General features: G+C 40.6%; 1 protein-coding gene across 4 annotated transcripts in view; it reads right to left on the reverse strand.

Annotated features, from left to right (window-relative positions):
- gabbr1b (gamma-aminobutyric acid (GABA) B receptor, 1b) overlaps positions 1 to 19,804 on the reverse strand; it is a 244,315-nt gene that overhangs the window by 20,365 nt on the left and 204,146 nt on the right. For all 4 annotated transcript variants that reach the window (XM_061760292.1, XM_061760295.1, XM_061760293.1 and 1 more), the window contains 6 exons: positions 17,192 to 17,342; positions 15,184 to 15,316; positions 11,449 to 11,565; positions 7,571 to 7,678; positions 6,526 to 6,619; positions 3,553 to 3,680 (listed from right to left, as the gene is read on the reverse strand). In XM_061760292.1, the coding sequence (XP_061616276.1) occupies positions 3,553 to 3,680; positions 6,526 to 6,619; positions 7,571 to 7,678; positions 11,449 to 11,565; positions 15,184 to 15,316; positions 17,192 to 17,342 (731 nt within the window). The remainder of the gene's footprint in view (positions 1 to 3,552; positions 3,681 to 6,525; positions 6,620 to 7,570; positions 7,679 to 11,448; positions 11,566 to 15,183; positions 15,317 to 17,191; positions 17,343 to 19,804) is intronic.

A 19,804-nucleotide genomic window follows, 5' to 3' on the forward strand; every position in this document is an offset into this window, starting at 1 on the left:
CCTAACCCTAACCCTAACCCTAACCCTAACCCTAACCCTAACCCTAACCCTAACCCTAACCCTAACCCTAACCCTAACCCTAACCCTAACCCTAACCCTAACCCTAACCCTAACCCTAACCCTAACCCTAACCCTAACCCTAACCCTAACCCTAACCCTAACCCTAACCCTAACCCTAACCCTAACCCTAACCCTAACCCTAACCCTAACCCTAACCCTAACCCTAACCCTAACCCTAACCCTAACCCTAACCCTAACCCTAACCCTAACCCTAACCCTAACCCTAACCCTAACCCTAACCCTAACCCTAACCTAACCCTAACCCTAACCCTAACCCTAACCCTAACCCTAACCCTAACCCTAACCCTAACCCTAACCTAACCCTAACCCTAACCCTAACCCTAACCCTAACCCTAACCCTAACCCTAACCCTAACCCTAACCCTAACCCTAACCCTAACCCTAACCCTAACCCTAACCCTAACCCTAACCTAACCCTAACCCTAACCCTAACCCTAACCCTAACCCTAACCTAACCCTAACCCTAACCCTAACCCTAACCCTAACCCTAACCCTAACCCTAACCCTAACCCTAACCCTAACCCTAACCCTAACCCTAACCCTAACCCTAACCCTAACCCTAACCCTAACCCTAACCCTAACCCTAACCTAACCCTAACCCTAACCCTAACCCTAACCCTAACCCTAACCCTAACCCTAACCCTAACCCTAACCCTAACCCTAACCCTAACCTAACCTAACCCTAACCCTAACCCTAACCCTAACCCTAACCCTAACCCTAACCCTAACCCTAACCCTAACCCTAACCCTAACCCTAACCCTAACCCTAACCCTAACCCTAACCCTAACCCTAACCCTAACCTAACCCTAACCCTAACCCTAACCCTAACCCTAACCCTAACCCTAACCCTAACCCTAACCCTAACCCTAACCCTAACCCTAACCCTCCTAACCCTAACCCTAACCCTAACCCTAACCCTAACCCTAACCCTAACCCTAACCCTAACCCTAACCCTAACCCTAACCCTAACCCTAACCCTAACCCTAACCCTAACCCTAACCCTAACCCTAACCCTAACCCTAACCCTAACCCTAACCCTAACCCTAACCTAACCCTAACCCTAACCCTAACCCTAACCCTAACCCTAACCTAACCCTAACCCTAACCCTAACCCTAACCCTAACCCTAACCCTAACCCTAACCCTAACCCTAACCCTAACCCTAACCCTAACCCTAACCCTAACCCTAACCCTAACCCTAACCCTAACCCTAACCCTAACCCTAACCCTAACCCTAACCCTAACCCTAACCCTAACCTACCTAACCCTAACCCTAACCCTAACCCTAACCCTAACCCTAACCCTAACCCTAACCCTAACCCTAACCCTAACCCTAACCCTAACCCTAACCCTAACCCTAACCCTAACCCTAACCCTAACCCTAACCCTAACCCTAACCCTAACCCTAACCCTAACCCTAACCCTAACCCTAACCCTACTAACCCTAAACCCTAACCCTAACCTAACCTACTAACCCTAACCTAACCTAACCTAACCCTAACCCAACCTAACCTAACCCTAACCTAACCTAACCCTAACTCTAACCTAACCCTAACACTAACTAACCCTAACCCTACTAATCCTAAACCCTAACCTAACCTACTAACCCTAACCTAATCTAAGCCTAACCCTAACCCAACCTAACCTAACCTAACCCTAACCTAACCCTAACATCTAAGCCTAACCCTAACTCTAACCTAACCCTAACACTAACCCTAACACTAACTAACCCTAACCCTACTAATCCTAAACCCTAACCCTAACATAACCTACTAACCCTAACCTAACCTAACCTAACCCAACCTAACCCTAACCTAATCTACCCTAACCCTAACCTAACCCTAACCCTAACCTAACCTAACCTAACCTAACCCTAACCTAACTAACCCTAAGCCTACTAACCCTAAACCCTAACCCTAACCTAACCTACTAACCCTAACCTAACCCTAACCCAACCCTAACGTAACCTAACCTATCCCTAACCTAACCCTAACTAACCCTAACCCTACTAACCCTAAACCCTAACCCTAACCTAACCTACTAACCCTAACCTAACCTAACCCTAACCCTAACCCAACCCTAACCCTTCTGACCTTCTCTGTACTTTTCTATCAACACCCTCAAGGCATATAAAGCATCTGTGGTCGTCTTTCTAGACATGAAACCATACTGTTGCTCACAAATACTCAGTGTGTTGCCCAAGGACACTTCGACAGCGGACAGAAAGCTCTACCAACTGAGCCACAGTCGGCCTAAAAGTGTTCACTGTTGATTTGCTGAAATATTCTTTGGCAGAAAATATTAAAAAAACACAATTTGTATTGTCTGCCATTTCAGTAAAGTACAGAACTTTTAAATTATTTTTTAAAATATATTTTTGTTAATTTCCTCTGTTGTGAATTAAATACATTTTGTCAAATGGCCATCTGTAATACATTTTGATACATTTTCTAGATGATATGGATCAAGGAAGGAAAATATTCACTTGGCTAAACTAATCCCTGCCAACAGGGATGATTCCTCACTGTCACATCATGAGTTCATGTGTTCGCAATGCATTAGGTACCCTACGCGACATTTCCAAATATGAGTTATGCTGTCCTTTGTATGACTTGATTCTCGATGATGAGGACAAATCACAACTTTTTCATTTCAGGCTCCCGTGTTTTCTGGGAATGCTGCAGAGACTCTTGCAGCAAGAAGTTACAGTATGCCATATTGGGACAAATGACTGTAGCTGCAAAACCCACTGGCTGCCTCTGCCCTTGCTTAAGTGCACAAATTAGGTCGGGGGTGAGCTTAGCCTGGAAGGACAATGCAGCTTCCTCAATGGAGTGTGAAATGTAGGGGGAGAGATGAACGAAGTTGCCACACATGATGAGGTAGGCTACATTGATGGAGGATTGGAAGTGAAAGACCAAGTCTGCAGACTTACGCAGATCTGACAAGCGACTGACAAACACATTAGTCTGACTGCCAACAGCCGTACGTGCGCACATACACTACTGACAAAAAGTTAGGGCTATTCGGCTTTTGCATTGAATTTCAGTATGAATCTAAAATGCACTATAACCTTCACAAGTGAACTTAATTTGACTTTCTCAAAACATTTGAAAGCACGTCAAACTGCTCAACATTTCAGTACTTTTTGCACAACTAGCCGTTCTCTAACAAGGATTTGAACGGCAAAATTCACAGGTGTTTGATCCATCCATGAATTATCCAACACATTTCCTGGATTGATTAGAATTAGTATTTAAACAGTCCTCCTTATCTCATCATGCTGCTCTCATTCTGACACGATGAGACCAATGACATCTAGGAACTGCTCAACAGTGCCTCGCCATTGCAAGGCCTCAAACAATATTTCAGAAAGAAGTGCCCACTGAGCTTAGTTTTCAAGTTGGTTAGTCGTTACTCAACAGACACAAATGTTTCACAAGATGAAATACAGTATGTATGTCCAACTCACAGCAACATTATAGATGGCCATGCCTACAGCTCGGTGGTCGTTGATTTTCTCCGTGGAGATAGACTTAGTCTCGTAAGCCAGGAAGATGCCGAGCAGCAGCAGTAAGCCTTTGTAACCATACACCACACCTGTACAGAAGGATTGAGAAAGATCACTCAAACACCAAACAAATTGACAGTGCATAAGGTTTACAGTATATGTTAACAGTATTGGAGCAATATTTGAGTGCTAGGAAAACTGATTCGCTATTTGGATTGATTCTTGAATTCTAATGAAAACTCAAATACCGAATCAGAATTTTTGCATTTGAATCAAAAGGAGTCAAAGTACGTATTTTAGCGCTCCAATGCTTTTGTTGACGTCCGCTGCCATTTTGACTTAGTGTGGATCGATTCTACGCCTGTACGCATTGTAGCTTCACTGAGATCTCCATAGTTTATTTAACAAAAACGAGCTCTGTGCTAAAGGAGGCTTGTGTTTCACCTAGCTCTCCAATGAGCTGCGCAGATAACTTGGAAGCGCCACAAGAGAAGCGGAAAAGGACCATTGCTGGAGGGGGCGACCGCGGCAGATTTAATGGGAGAAAGTTGATCCAACACAGCGTAAAGCTAGCCTGACTAGGTAGCCAGCAAGCTAAGTAGCAGCAGACGAGCTGGAAAGGCAGCAGCTTTAGCCGGTCCATGAGAATTTATGGCACCGACGATGAACGCAAAAGAGAGACGGACGGGATTGTACCAGTGGCCAAGCTATGGCAAGGGATCATCGCTAAAGTAAGCCATTTTAAACAAAAAATAAAAACTTTTCTGTACGGGGATACAGGAGCTTAAACACGTCAAAATGTACCAGCGTCTTCTGTTACCAGTTCAATAGATACTCTCACTCTCTCTAGCATAGAAATGATGAATGTCAACTGCATTCAATGTCTTGGCTGAAGGGGAAGGAGAGCAACAACAGTGTCATATGCATTACGCGTGTGTTGTTCGTATTCATCTTAATTTCGGAAGCCTTATGGGAAGACATACATGGAATACTATAACATTTAATATTTTATCCTGGCATTGTACTGATCCCAAAGGACCACCATAATGATATAAGGCTTGAGCTCATCATTTATTTATGAATAAACTAGACCATGTTATGAGAATCCCTTGACTGCAAGAGGTCGGCAAAACAAATAATGAAGACCCATTTCAGAGCCAATACCTTTGCTATCTGTGTTCACGCAGACATCTACACAGGAACAGTCCAATTAATATAACACAGATTCAAACACTGGTTCCCTTGTCCAATTAATATAACAGCTTTAATCATTGTTGCTGAAAGAATTACAGAAAGAAAAAAGAAAATTGCCCAGAGTGAAACTCCTCATTAATCTCAGTCTTTTATTAGAATCCCCATGTTCACAGTAGCCACAGTATCCCTTCTGTCTGTATGGTAAAGTTTTGAGATTTTGGTGGTTTTGACATTTTTGGCAGTGTACATTAAAAGGTTCAAAGAAGGACGGTTACATTAAAGTAAATTTTGGATATCCTTCCTCCCCCATATTTCACAGTTGGGATGGTGTTCTCAGCCTTGCAAGCTTCCTTTCGTCTCCAAACTTAACAATGCTCATTATAGCCCTACAATTCAAATTTTTGTTTCGTCAGACCACAGGACACGTCTCCAAAAGGTAAGGTCTTCATCCCGCTCTGCATTTGAAAACTGTAATCTGGCTTTTTATGTTTCTTTTGGAGTAATGGCTTCTTCCTGGCAGAGTGGCCTTTCAGCCCATGTCGGAGCAGTACTCGTTTCACAGTGGATAATGACACTCTTACCCACTTCAGCCAGAATCTTCACAAAATCTTTTGCTTTTGATTTTGGGTTGAAATGCACATTTCAGACCAAAGCATGTTCATCTCTGGGACATAGAAACCATTTCCTTCGTGAGTGGTATGATGGCTGGACATTCCCATGGTGTTTATACCTGCGTATTATTGTTTTAACAGATGAACGTGGCACTTTCAGGCATCTGGAAATTGCAACCATGGATGAAACAGACTTATGCAAGTCCACATTTGTCTTCCTGATATCTCGGCTTATTTGTTTTGACTTTCCATTGATGTTACACAACGAAGCAGGAGTTTCAGTTGTGCCTACTTCAAATACATCCACAGGGTGTGCCTTTAATTAACTTAAATGTTCTCCAAAAAAAAAAAAAAAATGTCAGAAGCTTCCAGAGAAATTATATCACCATCTCTTTTTTGTTTCCAAATTGTTTAAAATCTTGGTCATCTTATTTTCTGTAAACTTCTGACTTTGAACAGTGGGGGAAAAAAAAAATCATGTCTTTTTATATAGTGTATGTGAACATCTGTTTCAACTATAGACCATAAAGTAGGTTATCAGTGGTTGCCGTGGCAATGACAGAACCATCCCCCGAATTGCAAGCCAGTATGCAATTAAAGTGATTTGAACTGATAATGTTATTGTTAGTTGAGTCTCAGGAGGGATTTAATAAAACCTTACACCCGCATTTTCACATAAAGAGGGAAGAATGAGGCAACAGTGGTATTGATCGATGTTGTAAGTATGAGTGTTGTTCACCTGTAAAGATCCAGAAATAATAAGCAAGCAAATTCAATGGGCTTTGGAAGCCCAATTAGTCCTCCTGACATTATACTCTGAATTTCCCTCCCTCCCAGTACCTTCTAATTGTAAATCCATATAACATCAGTATTATCTACGTAACTTTGTACAGTAAATAATGATACATTTGAAATTTTGTTGCTGTTTGATTGCTCAACCTACTTGCCCAAAAGGTTTTGACCTTTCTGCCTTCGATTGGGTTTCAAAACCACAATATAGGATCTGTGTTTGATTACGAGGGTGGGACAGTTTTGTTGGACTAAAATTTGATGATTGGTGATGAACTAAACTACACAAAACTTCAGTTTTAGTTAAGTTAGTGTAGGGATTGTGCGTTATTCAACTTACCCAGCCAGGTGTTCATTTTTTCAGAGCTGCAGTGCTCCAATAATGGTTGGATTAAAACATCCAGGTCTCCTTTAGGGGATTCTCGGGTGAATTTCTGTTTACATGCAAACAATATCAATACAGGTAACGTACAAATGAATATTGTATATTTCTGCCTATACAACAAACTTGGAAAGAATATTAATATAACTCTAAAAAGAAGGAATAAAAAATACAACTACAAGAATAAAGTCTAATTATTAATTACAACTATTCAAATAAAATACAACACAATACATTGAGTATATGGCAGGTCTGTCTCTCTCTCTCTCTCTCTCTCTCTCGATAGACAGCGGCTGCTGGTGTTGGATTTTGCGTTAACGTGCATGTGAGAATGACATGATTCATCATCATCATCCTCATTATCATAATCATCATCATCATCACTTAGAAGTTACCTGTCATAATATAAAGACCTATTTCTCAAAAAACAACAACATTATTGTCATACCATTCTCTTAACATTCGGTTTGTGTTTTAAAAATATGTGATTTTTTTTTCCATTTGTACATTTTTTTCAATGTTGAAATTCACTTACACGGCACTCAATTTTGTCGTGGGCCATGTAATAGTTATGGTTACCCTCGGAGGGCCATTATGACTGTTAACCCATATAAATGTATAATCGTTTCATATTATTACATACTGTATACACAACAAATTGATGGATAACTAGTTTGGAACGGTACAAATTGTTCAACTATTATTCAATTTATCAAGGGGGCATTGGTAACAAAAAATGTTTGCGATAAATCAAAGTAATTAATAGTGAAGGCAATTTTCAATTTTTGTATTTTCGCAAGAAACAAAGTGGACGCACATGATTTGCTTTTGTGGGACAAATAAAATGGTGTGGCGGGCTGGATCTGGCCCACGGGCCTCGAGTTTGACACCTGTGCAATAAAGACTTAGTCAAGGTTTCAATTTACAAATTAAATGACTGTCAAAGGGTTGTTGTTGTTTGCTCACATATACAATTGATTGCAATATGACTGGAAAATAATACCTCCACTGTGATATGTAAAGGATCCACAATCTGCCATATCATGAGAGACAAGATGTCGAGGCCAAGCAGGATGCCAACAGTAGCGTAGAGCTTCCATGGCTCCAGGTGCTGCAGAGGGACAGCGGGGTCAGGAAAAGGCACAAATCCTCTCTCCTTCTCTAACATTGTGAAAGGGGGATTTATGAAGCCACAAACAGACTCGCCAAGAGCTGCTCCAGAAACAATGATCCGTCACTAACTGAGGCCAATTCAATATGCCCTCAAAGCACTGGGCCATGACAGCAATGAGACATAAGGACATACGAATGGGAATACACCCCAGACTGTCTTATTCACAGAAAGCAGGTGTTGCTTTATGTTTTCATGATTAAGAATAGAATGATATTGTCGGACCAGGTCCAACATAATGAAGCGGGTCTTGATTTTGTGCATTACTTGACACGATCAAGGTCTCTGGTTATGCAGGTGGGGGGTGGGAAAGGCATCAGAGGAAAGTGAGCCTCTGTTCAGACAATGCCATGCTCACGTACACAATCACATCTTAGAAACCAGAGTTATTATATGTTGACTATGAAGGGTTAAACTTGCTAAGTAGATAACATTTAACATAACTCCACCTGTACTGTATGTATTATCAACCGCATATACATATTCTCACAAAAATATGTTCTCATGATAAATTAAGCACGTCTATTACATGCTTTCGTCCAAATATTAAGTATCAATCTGTATATGTCACACACGCAGGAGACGTCGTCAATCACAAACCCTGCCCAGCTTCTTCTCCCATCATGTTCGGAGACCAAAGTATTTGTATTCAACCAGTAAATGTTCATCATATCTTACCTGTTGAAAAAAAAACAAAAACTAAAAACAAATAAACAAAAATAAAACCCATGTGACAAATCCATGTCTTGATTGTGACGTTCAGAATGCATTTTGCACGTGGATTTTTTTGTACTTTTCTTTGGCCAATGAGCCACTTGTGAAAAATTATTTGCGGAAATGATTTTGCTATTTTTGATGTAACCTCGCTAATTGGATCGTAAAACTGTTATAAGCATAATGATATTTTACTTTGTCAAAAAGACTGTTGTGAACAGTGTTGGGAAGATTACTTTTGGAAATGTTCCAGTAGTTGGTTACAATTACAAGTTACCCTGTTGAACATGTCACAGTAGTGTAACTATTTCAATTACTTTCTCAAAGTAACATCAAATTTGATTACATTTGGATAAATTTAGTTCATTTTAAATGTATACATCAACAAGACACACGTTTCCTGTAAAAAAAAGTGGATTAAAACCATAGATCATTATTTTGGAGTTAACCACATAATTGTTCTTTTCACAAATAATAAACTGTTAACAAAACATGACGAAATGCAAAGGCAATCAAAAATGTTTGTTGCATTATACATATACAGTATATACCGATACATACTGTATATATGTGGACAGCATGTGGAAAACATGATACCATGTTGACCTACTGCACAATTTAGACAATATAGCTTCATATGACAACCCAGTAAGGAATATTTCATTCAAAAGTTGTATATTACAAGGATGAAACTGTTCAAAAGTCAATGTAGTTTTATGTGTTCAAAAGTATAACTTTGAGTCTAACCTTTTTAAAATCTCAGACAAACTAATAGATTGCACCACAAGATGGCGCTTCAGGGCAATATTTGGTAAAATATGTCATGTTTGAGACTACGGCAGAATGGCACATGACCTGAGAGAGCCAATCACAAACGTCGGCTTTAGGAGGTGGAGGTGATATGCAAACAAATCTGATCTTTTGCGGCTAGTTTTCAAATGTAACTAAAATTGTGAACATGGACATTTCCAATAGCAACGATAATTTAATTACACATTTTCTCCCAGTAATGTCATCACAATTACATACATTTTGTAATCATGTTACATGTACCGCATTTTCACGACCACAAGGCGCACCGTATAAAAGGCGCAGTCTCAGTTACGGGGTCTATTTCTGTATTTAACACATACATAAGGCGCACCGTATTATTGGGCGCAGGCATGGTAAAACATACGCTAGCTTAAAACATACGGTAGCATGCATGCACGCTAAAACAATGTTTTTAAAAAGGCAGCGGGAGCAAAACCGAGTTGGGTTGTACTTTATTGAAGTATTTAACAATGTACTCATGTTATTTTTTGATCAATCCTCATCCACAGATCCATCAAAGTCCTCATCTTCTGTATCCGAAATGAACAGCTGGGCAAGTTCTCAATCAAACACGCCAGGTTCCCTCTCGTCAGTCTTGTTGCCGTGCGGCTCCTCAGAAATGATGCCGGCTTTTACGAAAGCTCGAAGAACAGTGCAAGCAGACAGGTTAGCTCCAGCATCCACAATCCATTCACAATGTCGCCCGGCGCTGCCTCCTGGTCTTAATAAAGCTGTGTTCCCCATCTGTCATCCATCGCTCCCATGCCGCTCGCAACTTCACTTTGAACGCCCTGTTTACACGGATGTCCAACGGTTGGAGTTCCTTCGTCAAGCCTCCAGGAATGATGGCAAGCTCCGAGTTATTGCCCTCAGTCGAATGGTGATTGTAGAGACGCTTCTCCCGGCTGTTCTTTGCTCATTAATCCATTGCTGGAGTTGGTCTACCAACTCGGGCCACCTCGCCTTGTTTCCGCGGAAACTCAGCTTCGTCTTCTTGACTTGGCGAAGCTCGTTTTCCTGCTTCCTCCACTTGCGAACCATGGATTCTTTGATCTTGACTTCTCTCGCAGCTGCTCGATTCCCATGTTCCTCCGCGTAACTGATAGCTTGCAGTTTAAACTGTGCTTCGTAAGCGCGTCTCTTCGTAGGTGCCATTTTCGGGGTCCTTAGCCAAACCGATGCACATACCGGCACTATATACATACTGGGGGCGTGTCTTTAGCGTCCTCTCTCACACGCACCCTTCCCCCTTTACGTCCGCATGCTGTCCTCAGTCACGTCCACCTTCCTCTATATAAGTAGCGTGTCGGCAGGAAATGCTCCCAGTCAGTCAAGCGGAGCGCTCATCGAAGTCACACAACAACATTTACAGATTTTGGAACTCGCTGCACACATTATAAGGCGCCCCGTTCATTTTCGAGAAAATTTAAGACTTTTAAGTGCGCCTTATGGTCATGAAAATATGGTAATTAGTTACTCCCCAACACTGGCTGTGAAAAAGTTAGTGATGGCTGTGGCATGGGACTGTAAATACACGATACAACAGCTTACAGCTGGGTGGTATTTAAAGTCTTTATATTTCAGTGGCAGCAAACAAGATTGCAGCTGATTTTTGAATAGAATCTTGAAGCAGTTAGCCTTTCGCCCTATGAGATGTGTGGTCACGCAGTAGGAGTGTGAGAATTAATGTAAACTCCCTCAGTATTGTCTCAGCTGAGTAATACTACAACCCCTCTTGATTGGCTTTCTGCAGCTAAGGCTTTTCATAAATATTCAGCATGGTGCTTCATCTCTCTGCTGGAACGAGTCTTGCTCTTGCGTCGCAGGAGGATCATCCACTAAGATGTCCTGTCAACAGTGAATGCGATATGAGACATACGAGGAAGTCGCTGGGAAGAAGTGGGCAATAAAGGAGACCTTCCGCTGTTTGGACCGGTTGGAAGAATTCATTGAGCTGGCAGAATGGCAAATGCAGTAGATGCTACACAACGCTCAAGGGCAAGTAGTGGGCCAAATGTGAAAGCATGGGGTGAGTAAATGTAAAAAGAGAACACTTGATTGGGGGATACATCATCCCTGCCAGGGAAGCTTGCCCTTGTAGGAGATGACGATTAAATAAAGCTGATCCCTGCTGCTCGGCAGAGGCACATACATACAGTAAACAGCTTCCCTTTCATAATTACCTTCTTCTTATCCTTCTTCTCATCCTTCTTGGTGAAGACAGTATGGACCCACCAGATCTTGGTGAACATGCTGCCGTATGCAAGGCTGAAACCCAGACCGAGCAGCCACAGGCGAAACTATCAGAAGCAAAGATATGATGAGAGACCTCAGAATCTTGGATTCATATATCAAACAAATTAACCAAATCAGCTTCACACACACTTGCCATCATTTGGCTTGTCTCAGTTTAATAGACTTTCTAAAGTGACCTTGCAATGAAATTCAACTTCTCAGATGCGCTCTCGCTTGGGACTGACATTGCGTATCTGCTTTTGCTGTGGTAGTGGGCAACACAAGGGAAGACCTTCAATTAAGAAAGAAATTCAGACGGTGAAGGTAATTACTGTAGCTTCTTAGATAAGAGGGTAGTTTTACAATTTCATTAGTTCATTAGTTCCCCTCTCAGTCTCAGGGGACAGCTGTGACACCAACAAAAGCCTTGAGGTCACTTTCACTTCAAGTAAAGGCTATCTATTTTTCCGAGGACTATTTGTATAGCACACATATTAACAATGCATTACAAATACATTCTTATGAACACGAACATAACAGTTTCATAAACCGTTGAATATTTGCAAAAATAAAACATGACATTAAACTAAACCTGATGATGACATTCACTCACAACTGTCTTTATTGATTTAGTATTGTTACTATTAGACTCGTACAGTGAACCCTCTAAAGTCAAACACTCTAAAGGTCATGGAATTTGGAGTACAATCAAAAGTTCAAGAAAACTAAACCTTAATAACTGCACCAAACGTGTGTTGAGTCGTCATCGTCCATGATGTCGGAATTCCAGTATTTCATACGACTTCAGCTTAGTGAGCATCTACAGGATTAACTCTGTAAGTATATTTAGCTTTTGCTTTGTGTGTGTGTGTGTTTGTTGTGATGCCATTTCAGAAGAGTACCAGTGATAGCAACGAGGAGAAATACGATCGAACCATAAAATTGATGAGCGACGTGAAAAGCAGTGGAAAGCCTGTGCTCAATACATGTGTGTTGATTACAAAAGAAGAATGCAAAGTACGCTGAAAACTGAGCTTTGTTTAATTTTCAAGGCTACCGCTTGTTTTTTTGTTTTTTCTACATAATTGCCATCTACCCAGCGAGCACGTGTTCCCGCAGTTAAGGATAGCAGAACTGAATCGCTCTGTATAAATTATCCACACGTCTCTGTCCAGGCTGATCAGTATAATATGGAAAACCCAAAAGTAAGTTGACAATAAATATAAGATGAATGGAATGTACACTGCAAAGTGAACTGTGAACAAAGGCAACTTGCATCCTTGTATTGACAGTTAAAAATGATTTATTGTTACAGTGGAACCTCGATATCGGATAAAATGGACAGTCAGGACTGAACAATGTGTCCAAAAATAGTTTCCATATGTCACTTAAACTGCCCTGACTAAGTCTGTTAGTTCCAGAATTGGCCACTGTTGTTCACTGGCGCTGTGGCGCAATGCAGGCAGAGAATAGCACTGATGTATTTCTGAGTTGCATATACAATATACAATATGACTAGATCCAATTGCCAAAGACATGCCTCCCATGCCTACGTAGCGATCATGCTGAATGCCGGGCATTGATGTGGCGGCCATGTCATGGTGGTTATAGCTATTGTCTCTTGTGCCAGAGAGAGACAGCCAGAGCGAGAGAGAAAGAGAGAGAGAGAGAGAGAGAGAGAGACAGACAGAGAGAGAGAGAGAGAGAGAGAGAGAGAGAGGGGCATAGCTGCAGTGTTAACTGAGGAATACAAAACAAGTCTCTGGAGTCTGGAACATATTATTTTTGGTACATGAACATTTTCTGCCAAGTCGTTCGCCTTTGGCATTTAATTTGAAACTAGGAAGCACACTAATTAATATATGATAATTAAATAATATGATGAGTAGTGTACGGCAACGATATCAGCATGACCAAGCACACCTGCGTGGTAAGTCTGGATAAAATGTGAAACTTTCAAACATTTTCAAGCTATTTTGAAAATATTTATTGCCAATAAGTTTGTACTGTACTGGGTGTTTTAGGCCACGGAAAAAAACAAAACTACAAAACAATAGTTTTGTACTGCACAGTAATATGGGTGCATAAGGCCGAAAAAAAATAAAGTACTTCAATGTAATGGACAATCGGCTATATCAGACGTATATATATAATAAAATGTCACAAATCGATTTGCTCATTATACATGATGCCAATGTTTTATTTAATTAGTTTTTGTTTTAAGACTGAGAAAACTGCTTTGAATTGTAATCGAAATAGTGATACAGTACAGTGAATATTTAAGACGTGTGCTTACTTTTTTTTCTGAACAATCTGCGAGGCTCTTTTAAATAATTGAGTCCACTTGGTACAGCACAGCAATCAGGGTGTGGATCAGCCCCATAATGCTTCTACCTCCGTTCAAACATTCAAACGAAAATCGACCTTGCCCTGAGCCAGGTCATTAAATTTGTATCCTGTAAACAAAACTTCATTTGTTTCAGTTATGTGCTAGAACTAGATCAAACATTTAATGAATACAAAACTAGGACATTGACATTGAGACCAATAACTGTGATATTTATTCTGACATTTTCTGAAGCTTCCTTGGATACCGGATGTGAAGAAATAAACGTTCCAAATAATCTTTATACTAATCATTTGCCAGTCAAAATGATTGTCCCCTAAGCACAGCACATACAGTAGTATATAAAAATATATTTACAACAATTCTTAACAATATTTAGAATTCACGTTGTAACTGTAGATTAAATAGCGAAGCTTGTGGTCATTGTCGCTAAAATGTGCACGGGCGTTGAGTGTCACACGCTGGTTATATAGCCCCTCCTCTGTGGGGTTGTGAGTCTCCAACTGTCATTTCTGCTCACGTTCACTATTAATGGGCCAACAATCCAACACTTGGTGAACTCTGCTTCCCAATGATACTAAGACCCCATATCGAAGGATGCGGCGCTATGAACGCAAGACAACTTGCATCCACTCTCCCTACAGAAATGGACGAGTACCAATCTTATTGTTTCATTGTCTTATAATTAACAATGACTAACCTATAATTGATTACTATGGGGGTAAAACTGGCGTATTGGGTGCAGTCTTACAGCTTCCGCTGTTTTAGTACCTCGAGAAACTTAATCTTATTTCTGGACATTGCAATTCTATAAATAATAGCAAAAAAATATACTGGTACTTATAAACTCCCCTTAAGTTGAACAAATAATATTGTGGTTTCTTTCTTTTTTCTTTTTCTTTTTCTTTGTAAATTGCCGCGATCCTAGTGAGGATAAGAGGTATGGAAAGTGAAGGAATGTTTGTAAATGACATTTGCTTATTCCCACCCCCAGAATCCATTTGTATTAAAGAGGTCAGAATGCTAAAAAAAAAATTGCTTTCATTGCTTTCACTTTGTGCTACATATGACTATGATTAAGAATGAACAAATCTTAGTAGTATATCACACCCCCATTTATTTTTTTTTTACCTAATATGATATGAGGTTGCTAAATACTCCTTAATGCTAAAATAGTTAGGATTCAGGATTTCCCTCACCGCACTTATGGGACCTAAAGCCACCGATAAAAACTGCCACATAAATGTCTATATAAAGCCCTGTCTCCATGGCAACTGTGTGAATGGCGTGCATTAGCTCGGAAGGAAATTCAGTGTTTGAGAGAAGTTAAGTGTACCTGGCAGACGACAGGAAAATGCTTCCTGTGGACATGAAGACCATCAATGCCCAGAGGGAAGATGGCCGCTAGTGACATCATGCAGCCCACTGCAGTCATGTTGTTAAGGTATGGCTGCGAGTTCTGAATATACCTGCGGCCAAACCAAAAATAAACACATTCAGGGCGCCAAGTAAACATTTACATAAGCATACACAATCCATTCAGCCAATATTCATCCGGATGTCAAGCTTTCCCTAATTATTGCTGACACACACGCGGTGCTAGTTCTTTACTCAATACACAGACACACGAAGCTCCTCACTGTCACTGCACTATTGAGGCACCTGTGACGCAGTCGTGTATTATTAACTGTTGTTACATCCTTACCAGTCATCATAGCAACCCCCAGATACTGTGCAAATATAATCTAGGATCGTTGGGGACGAAAAAGTTCAATATTTCGGAATCAATATGCAATAAGCTGAGAAAAGTAATAGCTCACCTCTTTTAAATTTTTTCCATTAACTTTGACTCTATCGAGCAATGCCTCTCTTTTTTTTGGTGATAAACATATGCAGATTCCTGATTTTTTTTTAAACATATCGTGAAATATATTATCTCAACTGCACATTTTTTTTTTTTTTTTCCTGAGGAACAAATACATTGGGATACTTTTCAGAAAAAAATGTTTTTCAGCATTCCCAACCAGCAGCTACATAAGTATCTCATTTGCACATCCAATTTCTGAGCAACATAATCATTCTTTAGCCGTTTGTCATCATGGTTAATGTAAACAAAACACTGACTTTCATCTTAGCTTTTTTTTTTTTTTTGCACCGCCCCAAAGTCTGCTGGGAAATATCTGGCCCCTTTAACTGCATAATGTTTCACTATGTTACTTTTGTCTTTTTCGTTGTGCTTAGCAAGTAGCTCAGAGTGGGGGTTTAAAGCTTGGTTGGCTTAAAACAGCAGCTACCTGGTAAGACTTGAAAATGACACCCCACAGAACAGTGAGTGTCAACTAAAAAAAGAAAAGTCAATAAGGCAGCTAAAAAAAGGAGCAAAGTCCGTGAGCTACCAAAACAATTCGGGCTTGATCCATTTCACATCAAACTCAACATAAAAACAACATGTGTGCGCAAGCGCTAAATAAATAAAGCCCATCAAATATTCAGAGATTTTGAGCAAATTGCAATGAGCAATAAAGGCATTTGAATAACAAACTAAATCTTGACATAGCTCCGTCTAAATGAACCTGAACTATCATTAAACCTGCCTTCCTGCTGTTAATATTGGGCAGGTAGAAGACAGCAGTGCAGCCTCCTGCAGGGAACTGTGTTCATCCACACACAGAGAGAGTGAGGCATGCTGAGTGACAGAATGTAAAATGTCGACCTCAAGCACAGGTGGCAAAAGTACTCACTTACTGAAGGAGAAACACAAATATTTGTGTAAAAACAAACTGAAGTACTGATTCAACTCCTTTACTGAAGTGAAGAAAAACGTTTTTTTTACTGTCAATTACAGTATATGCAATACCAAATAAAATACAGGGCAAATACACTTTACATGCATGTTTTTTTTTCAGATTCTTTTTTAAATCTGATTTGAATTTGATCAAGCTCTCCAGTCTGTCTCTGTCTATATATATATATATATATATATATATATCGCTCCATAATCTGGTTCAAGTTCCTCCATGTCGCTACTGTCCCCAAGATGTCAATCTATCCAAAAAAAGCAACAAGCCTATTTTGACTCAGTAAGGAGTAGTAGCAGATAGCAGTTTTACAATGCAGGGAGTAAAAGTCAAACAATCTTTAGCCAAATAAATATTTAAGTCAGGTACAGATACAAGAAACATTACTCAAATAAAAAAAAAAAAAGAAAAAGCATTTCTTCTTCATTACTTCCCACCACTGACCTCAAGTAGCAACCTGTTAATTAATGATTTTCACCTTTCACATTGAGTGATCTACAACCACAATAAAAATTGAGTTTTGCAGTTTTAAATGGGTTCATGTACCTGACGCTGCTGTTGTAGATATTGAAAGTAAGGCAGATGATGCCCAGCACGATTCCCAAACCAGAAAACACAGACATGGACACAAATAGCTTCTGAGACAGGTAACGGAACTCCTCAATGACCATTGTCTGGTCTGCAGGTGGTCCAGAACCTATAAAGGAAGAGACAAGGACAATATGAGTGTAAAGAGGTTGTTTTGGAAATGATTATTGGAGTGTATCAGACATTGCCAGTTCCGTTATTACCGAGTTTGCGACTCTATAGACCATTTGAGCAAGGGAATGGGCCCCTGCTGTACTTCACACCGAGAAACAGACTTGGAACAGAAAATGGTTCAAGCAATCACGGTGTCACGGTGGGCGACTGGTTAGAGTGTCTGCCTCACAGTTCTGAGGTCTGGGGTTCAATCCCCGGCCCCGCCTGTGTGGAGTAAATTGCCCGTAGGTGTGAATGTGAGTGCGAATGGTTGTTTGTTTGTATGTGCCCTGCGATTGGCTGGCAACTAGTTCGGGGTGTACAGCTGGGATAGGCTCCAGCGCGCCCGCGACCCTAGTGAGGAGAAGCGGCTCAGAAAATGGAGGGACGGATGGATGGAAATAATCCATCCATCCATTTTCAACACCGCTTATCCTGGTTAGGGTCGCGGGGCGCTGGAGCCTATCCCAGCTGACTTCGGGCGAAAGGCGGACTACACCCTGAACTGGTCGCCAGTCAGTCGCAGGGCACATATAGACACGGACAACCATTCGCACTCACATTCACACCGTCACTGAGTGGGAACTGAACCCACGCTGCCTGCACCAAAGTCAGGCGAGTGTACCACTACAGGATGGAAATAATAATAATTAAAAAAACTTGTCTGCGATTACTCAGTGTGATTTGTTTGTTCAAGTGTGAACACTATCAACGGACCCTGGTGTGCACCAAACAAGCCAAAACCACTTCTACAAGCTGTCCACTTAGAAGTGACCTAGTGTGCAGTTTGCTAACTCGACCTCTCTGCACTTGGAGATTATAACCCAGTTCAACGCAATAACCACTCATAGATGGCTGACACAGTGAAAACTGGAATTATCCAAAAAATGCTTGTTCTTCAAGGATTTGGGTAAAATTCCCATCAGCAGCCCGAACATATGGGGGTGGTTTAAGTGTGGTTTTATTCTTGTTTATCCAGAAACATTTACAGTATATCCATCACTTCACATACGGTAGTTTCATGCCTCAGTTCAAGGAACGCTGAAGTCGACAATAAAACCTACTTCATTTTAATGATTTGATCTGGTTCTAGTCGTCTTAACGCAAGTGCACACTTTGTTAAGACCACCCCCACAAAGTACCATCGAAGAGCTTCCATCGGCTTTGACTGACATTGTCAGAGAGCGATTAAGCTTATTATTATGGCTGCGGATGCATTGCTCGAATTGGTTCAGAAACATACGGCTATATGAAATATAAGAAATGTATACCCACAACAACACAAATAATAAACACAAAACAAATGAATACCTCTAACGGCAATGAAAATTGAACACAACTTTTATCTTCGTAAAGGCAGTGTATTGCAGATTTAGGTATAGTAAGAGAAGGCCGATTATTGAGACACTTTCGACTAACATTTTTTTTTTTTTTATTAACATTATCTGTATCCATTCTACTTGTTGTCATCTGCGCTTCTATAAGCTCATTTGCCCTTTTATCACCACTGCTTTACATAATTACATTTAAAGCGATGAAACAAAAGCTGCTCAGAGCTGTGTTTAAACCTGAAAAATGCAGGCTAATTTGGAATTTTATAGTAACAGAAAACATGAATATTCACAATGTCAAATAATGATAAAAACTTGGAAATATAAATAACTATATACGGTATCTTTAAATAGTGGCTTCCATTTGAATAGACAAAGGTATCGTTACTGGCACAGCCTGGGAAAGACAGATGCAGAATGAGCTGAATGTGTGACCTACGACCTTTGTTACATATACATTAGTGGCGGGAAGAAAGCAAATGTCGCAGATACAATAGTGAATTAGTGACGCTGTATGTACTCGGCGCGACAAGCTACACAAAAATGTTTTGTATCTACGCTTGAGTGCCACTGCTGAGAAGGACAAAAACTCTCAAATTTGATCGAGCATGACATCGGACTTTTTTTTCGGATAGCTGGCTCAGAAAATGGATGGATGTATTTCCACGCTGTCAAAGTCGCTGGATAAAGAAGCATGTCAGCAGCTGAATGAGCCAAATACAGTGGTCAGTGGTAACAATTTTCCTTCAACCAAACAATGGACAGACGCTCCACCAATTCACCACATTGGTAAAAAAAACATCAACAAACAAACATGCCTGGCACTCTCTGCAGATAAGTCAATCAATTCCCGATTTGAGGATAAAGCCGAAGACTCGAAATTGTCCATACGTGTGAATTTGAGTGTGAATGGTTGTTTGTCTATTTGGGCTCTCGGTTCGAGCTCACCAGGGACCCTGATGAGGACAGTTGCTATAGAAAATTGATGGATAGATGAATGATTGCAATACCTCGGCCAGAAAGAGGCCCAATGGTTAAGATCATCGCCTGCCACCGTGGGGGACCTAGGTTCAAAACCCCGACTGGA

This window comes from Phyllopteryx taeniolatus, chromosome 21, assembly GCF_024500385.1.
Source record: "Phyllopteryx taeniolatus isolate TA_2022b chromosome 21, UOR_Ptae_1.2, whole genome shotgun sequence".
Classification (NCBI taxonomy): Eukaryota; Metazoa; Chordata; class Actinopteri; order Syngnathiformes; family Syngnathidae; genus Phyllopteryx; species Phyllopteryx taeniolatus.